This window comes from Pleurodeles waltl, chromosome 3_1, assembly GCF_031143425.1.
Source record: "Pleurodeles waltl isolate 20211129_DDA chromosome 3_1, aPleWal1.hap1.20221129, whole genome shotgun sequence".
NCBI classification, from domain to species: Eukaryota; Metazoa; Chordata; class Amphibia; order Caudata; family Salamandridae; genus Pleurodeles; species Pleurodeles waltl.
Genome location: NC_090440.1, coordinates 847,987,681 through 848,001,984, shown reverse-complemented (window position 1 = coordinate 848,001,984; position 14,304 = coordinate 847,987,681). Strand labels below are relative to the sequence as shown.

Below are 14,304 nucleotides of genomic sequence, written 5' to 3'. Positions count from 1 at the left end.
CAGTATGCAGTACTTCCAGTTACCCTAATGCCGTCACCTCCGCCCACAACTCTGCCAACAGACCTTGCACACCACTTCTTTCTGGCTTTCAACATACTTTAATGCACAGTGGAAGAAATCTGTTTTACGTATCTGCAGCTAAAATGAAATCAGCCCTTAGGCCCTCTTCCTACCCAAAAATGGGAGAATGTCTTTACCCGTCACTAAACCCCTCCAACAGTCCCTGACTGCAGCCCTAAATGTTATGTACTTTGAACAGATACAGAACTCTGCCTTCACGCCTCAGCCCCACAAAAGCTTCTTAGTTGCCTGATACTAAACAGTTCCATTAGCAAAAGCATACCTCACCAGATTCAAAACGCGCATGCACAATGCCCATTGCATATTAAACAACAGACTCACATAGTATTTGAACCGGTGTACATGACAGCTAAAAACCCTGTTTTAGTAGGGTCTACCTTGTGAAATTATACTCGCTGGGGTCATCTGCAGAGAGAGCTGTTTCCTTTCTTTCTTCCTATAAATCTTTCTTCTAGCTCTGGGCAGGCAGCTCTTGACCATGTTTTTTTTTTTTTTTTTTTTAAATCTGTTTATTAAACATAACATTCACATACCAGTACATTGGCTGTTTACAATTTATCGAATTATTTGCTTGCATAAATAATCTTGCACAGCCTCTTTGCATATTAACTGGTATGAAAGAGAAAGAGAAAAATCAAATTATAAACAAACATAAGATAATGCCAACAGAGCAAGAAAAAAGGAAACATACAGCTTAAATACTGTGCGGCAACTACTTGCCGAATATCAATGCAGCTAAGCACGACCAATGTCATTGATAATATTTGCAACCTCAAGCCGAGGTAGGGAGAGGCTAGAGGAAGGAATGCAGCTAATATATGTAAGTGTGTTTAGATCGAAGGACAGAGGTGGGGCAAGGATTGTGTTTTGTGGGGTTCAGCTGGATGCTGAGCCTAATTGGCATTGATCGAACTGGGTTTGACCTGCGTAGAGTCTTGTACGCAGTGGAAATAGTCTGGTTTGTTAGGTTAATACTTTGAGGATTAGAATGAGAGTGTCAGCAATGTCTATAATTAAGATTGAGGCAGTTCAAGTATCCTGCTGATCGTATCCACCTTGCTGTAAGATTTGTGTATGTTGCACTATTCACGGGGGGGGCAGGTCGTCACGCGCTTCTATTGCCACCACAAAGGTATTCCAGACTTCAGGGCCCACTTCGATGAGACCTTTACGTTGCAATAGATTAAGTGTCTGCGCCTCGGCCTGCGAGCGACTATGTAAGTCGCGCAGCCAAACCGAATGGGACGGAACATGTGGAGCCTTCCAATGTGTTGCAATCAGACGTTTGAAGACAACAAACGCTAAGTCTATGAATCTGTGTGTCTGTTTATCTCCCTTAGTGCGGTGACGTATGCCCAGTAAGCAGGACTCTGGTATGGGGGATAATGCGAGGGATGAGATGTCTGCTGTAACGTTTGTAACTCGGTGCCAGGCTGAGTTTATTGAGTGACAACTCCAAACCATGTGGTAAAAGTCAGCTGCCGGGGTAGCACATCTTGGGCACGACGGAGTTGTGTTCGGGTATATTCTTAGAATGCGGGCTGGGGATAAATAAGCATGGTGAATATAATTAAATTGGGTATAGCGTAAGCGAGGATTACAGGATATTGATTTGATTGTTGCAAGAGCTGCGGTCCAGGTTTTTAGGGGTAATGGCGTAGGAAGGACCATGTCCCAGCGTGCTTTAGCGTGCGGCAGGGTAGTGCAAACTGCTGCTAATAGTATTTTGTATATTTTAGTTATGGTACCTTTTGCGCTACCTATTGTAAGGATAGTAGTGAATAATGGGGACTCAGGGGGTACATTATTGCCGAGGCCCCAGGTCTTGTTTAGCAGTCGTTTAATGGCGCTGTATGTCAAAAAGGCCCCATTGTGCATCACCCCGGCAGACACCAGTTCCGTAAAGGAGTACAGCGCGGAATGGGAGTATAGATCGCCCACCTTCAGTGTATTTATATCCCGTGTGTTATGATGTATTGAAATAATTTGGGTGCCCGGCAATTGAAACAGCGGTATCAAGGGTGAGTAAGGGGGGGAGGGGGACTTGCCATGGACATATCTGTACCAGCAAAAGCGAGCTGCTTCCATCAGTATGTGTTTCGAGGGTAAGGAGTGAGGGGTAGATAACAATGTGAGCAGCAGCCCCTTGGGGGCCATACATGACTGCAGCAGTGCGCCCTCAGCGGAAGGGGCATCATGCAGCCATCCAGCCAGCCACGACAGTTGAGCGGCCGCGTAGTATCTTTCGAGGTTAGGCATGCCCAACCCGCCCATTTCCTGCGGATGTTGTGTTATGGTCAACGCTACTCTACGTCTATCTTTGCCCCAGAGTAGGTCGGTTAATATTGAATGTAATTTATTAAAGAAGGAGCGTGGCAGGCACACTGGCAGGGCAGTAAAATAATATAGGAACCTCGGGAGGATAATCATCTTGGTTATTGCTACCCGGCCCAACGGGGATAAAGGGAGTGAGCTCCAGAATGGTATCGAGCCGCGAGTGGATCTCACCACTCTGTCAATATTGCCCTCTTTTAAATCTGTAACAGAGTGGTAAATCTGCACCCCGAGGTACTTAATGGTTGTATATGACCACGGTAGTTTATAGTGCGGAAGTGTTATATGCGCATCAGTCGGAATGGAGATAAGAGGGAAAATACTGGATTTGGACCAGTTGACGTGAAGTCCAGAGGCGAGGGCGAAGGAGTCCAGCAATTTCAGCACCTCTGACATGGAGGTAGAATGATTACGCAGATAAATCAGGGTATCATCTGCATATAGAGATATGATATGATAGGTGTTAGATTCCAGGATACCCCACATATGCGCGAAGCTACGCAGTTTGATTGCCAGTGGCTCCATGGCAATGGCAAACAGCAAGGGGGATAATGGGCAACCCTGTCTGGTGCCTCTACTTATGGCAAATGCTTCGGAGATAATGCGACCATTTTTTACACGTGCTGTGGGCTTAGAGTACAGCGTCCTGATCCAGTTTATGAAGCCAGGTCCGAAGCCGAACGCCCTGAGTGTGCAAATAAGATAATTCCAGCTTAGTGTGTCAAACGCTTTTTCAATATCTAGGGAGAGGGCGACCGCTTCGGTGTTTTGTTGTTATGCATTATATGAAGCAGTCTCCTAATATTTAGGAAGGTGCTCCTGCCGGGGATAAAGCCGGACTGGTCTTGATGTATCAGACTCGGTAGGTAGGGGAGGAGCCTATTCGCTAATATTTTCCCTAGTAATTTGCAGTCTGTGTTTAGGAGGGAGAGCGGTCTGTATGATTTAACATCAAGTGGGTCTCGACCAGCTTTTGGAAGGCTCTTGACCATGTTCTTGATCAATAATTTAGATCTTGATAGAGCTTCCTAAAACTACAGAGAACCAGGTGCTGTGTTTCAGATAATGTTATCCTTGGCCCGTACCCTTTAGGCTTCCTGTTTTTATCTTTTCTCAAACATGCTCTTGTGCATAATACACCAGCCCCCGCATGACGCGTGGTCCTGAGTGCCCTGCCTGACATCGACCAGACCTCATACGTGCATGCACAGCCATATTAGACATATGCCTTAAGTTGGAGTTTGGCAATAACTGTGGGAGTTCATCTGCAGGTAAAGTTCACCCTGGCTTTCAAGAGTTGGCACAAGCCATGCTGCAAGTGTCATCCGGGGCAGATAGGGCATGCATATTTGATCCTCTGCTTTTGAACATGTGTCTGTTTCTTGCCCTGCAATGTCTCAAGCTAGATTCCTTTTATCAGAACCCTGGCTTTGAAGTACGAATGCTGGGAATGTTAATGTCACCTTTTTGTCATTGTAGTTGTATCGTGTGGGAACCCCGGTACTCCAAGCAATGCACGCATTGTGTTCAACGACGGTTTGGTGTTTGCGAGTTCAATCACGTATGATTGCAGGGAAGGGTACTACTCCACAGGCCTCCTAAGCAGGCACTGCACAGTCAACGGCACATGGACAGGGAACCCACCGGAGTGCACAGGTGAGTGCAAACTGAGGGGATGGGAAGCAGGTGAATTTTAAAGAGAAGAGATAAGCGGTGCCTGTGTTTTGGGAAAAAAGGCAGATCTCACTCTTGAATCTTGTTTTAGACTTGCACAGCAATGTGTGTGTATGACATTGAAAGGTATATCAGTCATGCAGGTGACCTTGAGCAACAACCAGGTCAATCCATCAGTTGTGCCGCCCAACTGGTGGCTTTCAGTTTTGTCATTCGGTTGAGGACTTAGCACCCCAATGTCTTTTTTCACATCAGTTGGCAACCATCCTTCATTGGTAGAAGTAATTTCCAGTTGGCATTTATGTGTGTCATCAAATCACCTTCCCTGTCTCTTGGGACTCATATTGCTAAATAGGATTTCATCTATTTCGCCATTTCATTTATTTTTCCAATTTGGCCCTGCGTTCAACATTCACAGAGGTGGTTTATTGTTTTCAATACTTTTCCCAATCTTTCGGACAGTGTCTCTGGGTGCTGTCCTCCTGTTGATAACAGCTGTTGCACTTTTCTGTTGCCATGTTGAAGTGCACCCTTACTAACTAGTGCTCCATGGTTAACTCTTGTTAATGAGGTGTGCTTTTAATCAGAGTGATTTATTCTGTTCAGTTCTAGGATGCACCATGAACAGATGAGTGGTTAAACCGTTTTCAGTGATGGACTCTACTCTCCCTTCCTTATATAATAATGGTTCCCACAGTGAGTAGCAGGGTGCATGAAAGGATGAGGTTTTACACAGTGCATTCCGGCACTTGGTAAAACTCATAATCAAGGTAACTCTGAATCCGGAACTTATATTTTGTAGATAGGGCGTTCAAGCTGTACTTACCAATGACTCACTAGCGAAAGACTGAAAACCAAAATTTTGTGTTGCCACAATTGTTCACACCAGCCTCACAGTGCTGGAACCCAGAACGAGAATGGGGCTATGAGGGCACGGCTGGGCCATGGAAGTGTACTTTGATATGAAAGCAGGCACATAACCTGCAGCCTACTGGGGAAATACTAGAGTGGCAGAAAGGCCAGCCTTACCAGGACAGTCCAGCCAATGTGACTGATCTGAGATGTGCTGTTCTTGGTAGACTGGAATCACACGTGATAAAAGAGCTACCACTTGAGGTCCAGTGAAGAAAAGTATGCTTGTGCCCCAAAAGGGGCGTTCACTGAGATTTTCAACTTCAATGTGATTTCCAGACTTCTTGCAAAGAATAGTGCTGTGAAATCATTGAAGGAGACAGCTGGAGGAGTCCTCACAGGTGGGAAAACAGTCACTTATTTTGATAGGTTAATTGGGACAGCTCTCTGTGGTAGGAGGATTTTAGATGACAAAGCTGGGCTAATTGCTCCAGCCCCCACCTGTAAAAAGCGGTACTGTCAATTATATAAGAAAGCTATTGAAGCTGTTTCCAGTAGTAGGACACTCCATCAAGCAGAGAAGAAAATTACTAGAGGAAGACACCCTTACGCCTAAAGTAGGAGACAATCACCCCATGCCTTATTTGTAGAACAAGGCTACAATGCTCACTGGCAACTCTTACCCCATAGGAAGATACTACTACTGATATCGGAGACAACCACAGAAGCCTTCATCTATAGGAGAATACCATATCACACAGAGAAGAAAACTAATCCATTCTTGCTATAGAGTGAAGCTAATCACGCCACCCCTTATCTGTAAGAGAGTGCCGCAGAATACAAAGGAACCTGGTACAACCAACTGTCCCTAAAAAGCAGATAGCTACTATCATTAAAGGGGGCAGCCAGAGAAATTAATTCTGTAATAAAATACATCATATAGGGGAGGCTGCCAATCTTGTCTTGCCTCAGAGAAATGCAGTTGATCCAGCCCTCATCTGTAAGAGCATATCATGTCACTCAAAGAAATAAACATTGCAGCCCTCTTCAAATGTAGCACTCAACATAACTGTAAGGCAACAACTACTCCAACCCCTGATGGGTGTGCAAAAATACACCAGCCCCCGATGTGACTGCATCTGATGATAATGCAGTTCTTGTAGGTAACCATAAGGAAGAGGGAAGGGTATTGGTTAGTCTCAGTGGTATATTGGCAGATGATCATAAATGCTGTGCTTTCTCTGTCTTTTGTATTTCAGTGATTAACTGTGGAGACCCTGGTGTGCCAGCAAATGGCATACGCCTTGGCAGCGATTTTACCTACAATAGCACAGTTACTTTTCAGTGTATGCCTGGATACGGCATGGAGCCGGACAGGGCCACCTCCCTAAGCTGCACCAAGCACCGGGCCTGGAATGGCAGCAAGCCTGTCTGCAAAGGTAAGAACCTCTGTGAGTGAATGACGGAAGAGGTTGCAGTCATACATTTTCTGTTATTATGAACCTCCTACATGACCGTGGCACAGACAGAGCTAGTGGAATATTATGTGTGGGGTCAGACTAGCACTGAATCTTCAGAGGTCTATATCTCAACAGGAGAAGATCGAAATAAACACTGGATTCCAAACGTGTTGGAAACAGGATATGAAAGATAAACCAAGGGATTGAATTCAGGTATTAGAAAGCACAACACATGTCAGTTCTTTTAAAGGCAGCAACAGTCAGCTAAGGGACCCCAGGCAAGGTATGGCCAGGGATGGCCAGGGAATATCTACTATCTTGAGATCTTTGTTTTTAGGTCCTGTTCACTTCATTTGGACCACACCGTTTAGTCACTCACATGCTCTCTCAAGCAGTAGCTGCCAACAAAAATTAAAAGTGGTGGGGGGAGGTGGAGTGGGTGCAGGAGGAATGCGGGGGAGGAGTGCACAAGGGGGTTTAATAATAAAAATGTCTAAAATACCTGGTGCTGCTGGCTGTCTCGCGCTTCTCTGCTTCCTGGTCCCAGCAGTCCCTGGGGCAGCATCAAAGATGCCCTGTGCAATCCCTGTGCAAGCTATTACCAAGCATGAGAGCAGCACTGAGATTGGCTTGAGCGGGCTGGTTTGACGCTCACTTAGGCACAGGAAGTCTGTGCTGTTTCTCCTACTCAGCTGTCAAATACACCTGGGTTGAAGAAATCTAACTGAGCATGTCTGTTTGGCCGGCCTAGAATGGCCGGCCAAACACATGCGCAGTTAAGTGCGCTCCACTTTCCTTTCCCTCTCCCATAGTCCGGCCCCACCCATCCCTGCACAGACTGGCTCAGCCAGCATCTGAAAAATAAAACAATAGTAAAATATTGTTTTAATTTTCAGCTGCAGGCTCTGAGCCACCGGGGCGACATTCCTCCGCCATTGTGGAGGAGCCGCTGCTGCTCTTAAGTCACTTTCAATAGTGTAGGGTTCAAATGGAAATTGCTCCAATTACTTTGTTGTACAAGGGTAGTTTCCATCCTCCTAACAAACATCTCAGATGGAACAACTCACTACAATTTCAGAATCTCTGTAGATCTTGAAGCCTAGTCACCACCAAGCAGAGCACTGCAATAGTTTTCTTTCTAGCATGCATCCTCACACCTCTGGCCTTTATGGTCCCATAGCCTAGTTTAGACTGTTAGTGTGCTAAATTTAAAGCCACACTACTTATCCATCTTGGATGGCGCTGGTTGGAAGATATTCACCATGAGGAGAGATGGTTCTTTTGAATCAGGTGCAGTGTGCCAAATTGAACAGGAGGTGAGATTTTTGGTGTTGTTCCTATGCTTTCTACTGGGAGGGAGGATGGAAGGAACATTTCAGCGCTGAATTGATGTGTATGTAACATCCCAGACAAGACATCATGTAAATAGCAAAAGAGGTCTCTTGCAGAATCTGCCAGAAACTTCTTCTTGAATAGAATCATATTGACAGGCACTAAGGTTTGTGTGTAAGCCCACCACTAGTTTTACACATAACCAAGCACTGATGCAGGGTTTCACCATACCGTTCACAATTGTATACACACATATATCATGCATGTGGTGGAGTGAAGGACCCCAGATATTGGTGAGTGAATGGGTGTTACTGAGCAGTTAAAAGCTATTCCTTCTAGGGGTACAGGTAATAAGGCACATTCCACTAAATAAAGAAAGGACTTCTGGGTCTTACTCTCACCACATAGATGGATTAGCCACATTTATAAATGGCAGTTTTACAAACAGTGTAAGGGCTTAATAGTTGTGTTTGTCACATATATAAATCGCAGGCATATTGACTGCTTCTAAAAGGGACATTTTGACTTGACAGAGCATTAAAGGACAATTAGGTCTAGTTCAGGATAAAGGGCACTATATCCAGATGAGAGAGGTCTGAGGTTGGTGTACCTACTGCAAAGATTTATGTGCAAATCCTGCCAACAAAATCTTTCACCCTCATGAGGTCAGGAACATATTTCTTTAGAGCGACCATTCAGTCTTAGTGCACACTGCAAAGAAGGAGAATTGCTTCATGCAAAATGGCCCTGCCTGGCCTTACAGAGGTTTTTGTGACAGATGGTAGACGATTGACCTTAAGGGCAAATAATTTGTAAGCCCACATATATATCCATATTTGTTTCGTTTAGATGGCATGGAAATATTTTTTCCCAAAATGAACATTTTTATTGAAAGGAGTAAGTTGGTTACTGTATTAATGCATCTGGGTGTCTGATTGAAAATGATGGAACCAAATGTTCATTTATATCAGTAGATGGGATCCTTGTGATGAATTTTTAGAAGCACATTTGACTTAGCCAGTGTTCAGCTAACAATGGACAGTTGACTGCATAGATAATATTGAGTTGTGTCCACTGTCAAGGGTAGAATGCCGATATCACACTTGAAACGATGACGCTGGACAGTGTCTTTGTTCTTTTAGGCTGCTAAAGTGTATTATAGTTGTAAGGGCTATTTAGCTTGTTATAAAAAATCATGGCCTAGGCTTCCTCCTAGTTGTAATCCATAAAACAAGAGAAAAGTGTTATTCTTGTAAAATTTAGAAATCAATTACATTGTATGACATAATTCCTGTGATTTGTGGGTTTTGAAAGCATCGCTGTTTGTACAGTAACAATAACTACGCATGTAGTATATAATCTTTAGGATCATGGGCTAACGTCCCCAAGGAGAACTCTTCGAAACAGAGGAAATTGGTTCTAGTTTTAATATCTGGAAGGTGCTGCAAGGACACAATTTTCCTTTGTAGAGCCTACCCTTCTGCTTCGGCTCTCAACTGGGAGGCAATGACGGGAAGGAGTATCTCCCCTGAACTTTCCTAGCTTTTTCCACTCATCTCCTTGTTTATTTCTCTTTACTGTTTATTCTGTATTGCTCTGTTTCTGTAAACAAACTCGATCATAAATGGTACCTGAATTTATGGAAGTGTTCTGTTCCCTGGTTAGTTATTACCTGTAAGCCGCCGCCGACAGTACCCAACGGAAAAGTGGTGGGATCTGACTTCATCTGGGGATCAAGCCTCAGCTATGCCTGCTATGATGGATACCAGCTGTCCTTACCTGCTGTCCTTACCTGTGAAGGCAATGGGACCTGGGTGGGAGACATCCCCCAATGCTTCCGTGAGTACACTTGGCTTTGACCTAGTCTTCATTTCTGGTGGAGGAAGTTGGATTTGCAAAGGGTCTTTAGAAAGAGTCTCAGTTTAAGGCCCTAGCAGGGTCAGGGTAAGTTGGAAGGTCTCAATGCTGTCGTAAAAATATCAACCTATAAAAATACTACTTCACAATATCGACTACCACTACTTTGTCAAGGTAAATAAATGTGGAATTATGGATACTGAATCTTCATTATAGCATTATAGCATGCTGCTGAGGGCTACACCAGTTGTAAAAAGCCCTGCATCGGAATTATAGGCCAGAGACACAAGCCTTCTTAGGCTAGCATGATCTACATTAAAATGAGATAAACAGAAGGGAAAGCTTTGAACTGTTGGAGCAGAAGGTTTGTACCAGCTTTTATCGATCCTGAATCAATCCATTGTCTTCAGTGGAGCTTCCAATATTCCAGTGTTCTAATTCACTATATGTAAAAAAATACCTAGATGATATGGGGTAGTCAATAATGTGTACGCAATATTTTTGTATTATTGCTCTTGATATAGTGTCATCCAAACAATGATAATATGCTTTATGTGAATGCATAACAAAGGCTAAGTGAGAACAGTCATCTGCCTACTTTTTGTGTAATATTTTTTGGTATGTATTTTTTTCTGTTCATTTAATTTTTTATTAATTATGGAGCATGCATGATAATGAGACATTATTAATGAGTCTAACATGTCTTTCTGTTTAGATCACACAACCTTATGCATAACAATCCACAAAGTCTTGCTGTTTTAATATCATTAGTTCCTAATTTTGGGCATTTTAAGGTCAAAGGTGATACATAAACAAACTGGTGATGTCGTTTCCTAAAGGTTTAGCTGAGTATAAAATTTTAGACTGCAGTAGAAACTGAAGTTACTCTTTATCAATGGTTCTCAATGTGATGGAGTTTAGTTTATCAATCTGTTGGCATGTTGCCAACCTTTTGAATGTGAATGGATTGCATTTATGGCAGTGCCTGCATCCCTGGCTCAGGAAGAAAGCTTTTCATATTGGCATTGTGTATCTCATTTACCCTGAGGTTGCTTGAAGGGTGATACATTCTCTTCTATTGCTTTTGCCAGCTGTGTTCTGTGGTGATCCTGGAATCCCTGCCCATGGCCGTCGAGAAGACAGAGGTTTCAGCTACAGGTCCTCTGTCTTCTTCTCCTGTTCCCCTCCGATGGTGCTCGTGGGGTCTTCAAGGAGATTCTGCCAGTTTGATGGGACATGGAGTGGCACTCAACCCAGCTGCATAGGTAAGCTAGTGGGGCTTGCATTCAAAGAGCTCTGCAGCAGGAGATAATGTGTTTAAGCAGGGGTTGGCAATAGGAAGGTGAGAACTAGCAGAAGGTGGGTGTAAATGAGGACTGTTGGTGAAGCGTTCTTGCTGCAGCACTGAGCCGCCCACAAGCATTCCTTCAATCAGACAGAGGGCCTAATTTAGATCTTGGCAGAGGAGATATCCTGTCTGCCATATTACAATCCCATTATATTCTATGAAGATCATAATATGCCGGAAAAGTTATTTGTCACATTTGTGATGGAGTATTCCATCCTCCAAGACCTAAATCAGGCCCAGAGTTTGGGAAATTTGACTTCAGGAAACATATTGAAGAGTTGGGTCATTACTGAATTAACATTGTTTATCTACAATGCTTTTCTCATTCTGAACACATAAATCACGCCAAGAAGGTGTAAGGAAATGTATAACAGCAGGGCAAGTTGCTGAACTGGTTTGCGTAGGTGGGACAGACATTTACAGTGCTGCATGTTCAAAGCTATGGCATTTTTCAGCTTCCTGTATGCACTGGCACACTTGTGGTGAGTAACGCAGACACCTTTTGTGCCATGGTGCAGGTGTGCCTGCGTTCTGGGCAGGATTGTATTAGTTCAAGAAGAATACCTTCTTTCTCAAAAACAAAACTTAGAGGCATATTCCTCCTATCAGTGCTGCAGAGTGAAGCACACAAGGAAGAGGAACTGACAAGGAGAAAAAAGATATTCCTCCTCAATATGCCTCTGTCATGTAGGCACAGCATTTTGGTGCAAACCCAGGTCTACAATTCTTTGTAAATCTTGGTTTGTGTCAAAATAGATGGGTGGATGTTCTAGAATGCCCATGCTCCACCATTTAACGCCTCCCCAAAGCAAATCATTGTAAGGCAACGCTATGCAATGACTTGCATTACTTTGTATTTTCTAAATAACGCAAAGGCACGCAAAAGCGACTTTGCGTGGCTTAGTAAATTCCAAAATGGATTTTGTATCGGGCTGTGCCACAAAAGTGATGCAACCTTGACACAATATCTTAGTAATTCAGGGCTTCTATTTATAGGTAGAGTCAGGATAATTGAGAAGTGAAGGTTATGGTGAATATCATGTGGGTTCCGTGACATCAATTTCCCGGCGTTCTCTCCCATTAAGGCATGTATTTTAAAGTCTATGCCTCAAGCAGATTTGTAGTCATTTTGCTTCCTATTCGCTTTTTCCAGACTGTTTCTAAATTTTAAGATGGCCATATAGATAGAAGGGAGCAGGATAGGTGTAAATTAATGGGAAGAGATACACAAGTTTGGTCACACACTCAACCGCATGAAGAAATAGCTTAAAGACAGTTGACCAATAAACTGAGGGAAAGCAAGAATGGTGACTGAGAGAGAGAAATACCCCCCCCAAAAAAAAAGAAGAAATAATAACAACGAGTTAACATTAAGGGCCAGATTTACAAGGCCCTAACACCTCTTAGCGCCACCCTAGCGTAACTTATTTTACGCTAACGCTATGCTAAAGGAGGCCACTCTCCTTCGCCATATTTGCAAAGTGGCTCAATGCTTCCATTGCGCCACTTTGCGACCCCTTGCGCCACAATATGTATGCAAGGGGGGTGTTCCAGCAGTGGTAGACCCGTAAAAATGGCTCAGTGAAATTTGCAACAGTTCACTGCGCTACTTTTAGTCTCAGAGCAGGCGTTAAAATGACGCTCTCATTACTTTTAATGGGCCTCCCTTTAGTTTGCAGGATTATTTATGGCTCTAATCCTGCTAAGTACCACAATAGCATCATAAATTATGACGCTATTGTATTAACGTGCACCATGACGCGCCGTATTATAAATACAGTGCTACCATGGTGTTGATAGGTGCCGGGGGGCGCAAAAAAAGTGGCATTTCACAGCTGATGCACCAGTTTCTTGTAAATCTGGCCCTAAGTTTTAGAACATAGAAAAGAGGGAGAGAGGCAGAAAAGTGCATTCTGAAATCCGAATTACAGAAGTGAGAATTTTTGGGGCAGTCTGTGTATTGGACAGCAGGGAGACAATATGAACTTTTTTAGGTGTCCGTGTATAACCATCTTTATGAGGAGAAACCTTTGAACACTCATTATAAGTTTGCCATTACTTTGCAGTACATATGAAAACTCCTGCTAAGTCACATATACCGGAATATTATAATAAAAATCGCATCCTTTGCATCAGTTTTGGCAGTTCAAACCTGTTGGAATTTATCGGGTACGGAGGTGGGAGGGGAATGGCCAATAAATATCGGGCACTTGCAGATTTTGGTGCATTAAGGATCAAATCTGCTCACTATTCCCTTATTCCTGGGGTAAAACTCCTAAGTGGTATTTTTGAATCCAAACAATTTCAAGTCAGACGAGTTTGATTTTATCAAGGGTGATAAATATCTCACCAGTTACTGGCCAACTCTCTCAAGGAGGGCCAAAATGTCCTCAATCCATAGCGCATAGTACATCTTGGCTCTATAAATGTCAACACACACACCAATACATACGGAATACGCTGCAGTTTCTACCAACTACTCTGAGTAGCACATATAAGGCAAGTAAAGAAGCACGATTAGGTACAGATGACCCTTACAAATGCTGGACATAGTTGTTGTTTTCAGATGATTGGTTGGAAGGCTTTGCCTTGTTAGGACACTCAAAGGCATTCACCCAGAAGGCATTTTCTTAAAGTGTTTGGCTAGGAGAGTCATGATTATTATATCTACGTTGCTCAGAAAAACACACAGACATTGCAATGTCATTATTATTATTTGAATTACATCATGCAGGGGCCTTTTCTTTTAGTTTCTGGCGTCTCTGCATTGTACTCCACATTACCCAGTTGATTCTTATATTGGCCTATTATTCATAAAATATTTATGTGTGTGTAAGATTATTGTATAAGGATCATTTTGCATCAGTGTGGTAATGACTGTTTTACAGCTTAGTTCCATGATATCGAATAAGTATTTGTTGTATGAGGGAGAATCTCTGTTCTGCTTGGTGGAGGCACGTAAATTAAAAGTGTTGTATTTTGGGTGAAGGAATCGTGAGAAACAGTACATAATAGGAGGTAGATATCAATGGCATTAGAGTGGTATGAGTTTGAAAATTTATCACTGCAGGATATTCCAGTGCAGTACTGAAGGGAAGTGGCATGCTTGTTTGCTTGTAGGTGTGAATAAACAACCAATGCTTTACATCTTCGACCATGGGTCTATAAGTCCCAGGCAGTAATGCTAAATGGGCACTATGGTAAGTTGCACCTCTTAAGCAACAGGACTTCAGAAATTGAGCACAAATAGTGTTCCTTTCTGTGTTTACAATGGTAAATACCATCAGGTCCTATCTGGTGATAATTGGCCACACCTACAACATCACCTGGCATAATGATATACACCAAATGAATATGATTACCAAT

At 43.2% G+C, this 14,304-nt stretch overlaps 1 protein-coding gene across 1 annotated transcript in view; it reads left to right on the top strand.

The window, feature by feature from the left end:
• Window positions 1-14,304, top strand: part of CSMD2 (CUB and Sushi multiple domains 2) — a 1,417,205-nt gene that overhangs the window by 1,342,923 nt on the left and 59,978 nt on the right. Inside the window, exons 58-61 of the mRNA XM_069223779.1 lie at window positions 3,895-4,071; window positions 6,201-6,380; window positions 9,399-9,572; window positions 10,682-10,855. Of these exons, the coding sequence (XP_069079880.1) occupies window positions 3,895-4,071; window positions 6,201-6,380; window positions 9,399-9,572; window positions 10,682-10,855 (705 nt within the window). The remainder of the gene's footprint in view (window positions 1-3,894; window positions 4,072-6,200; window positions 6,381-9,398; window positions 9,573-10,681; window positions 10,856-14,304) is intronic.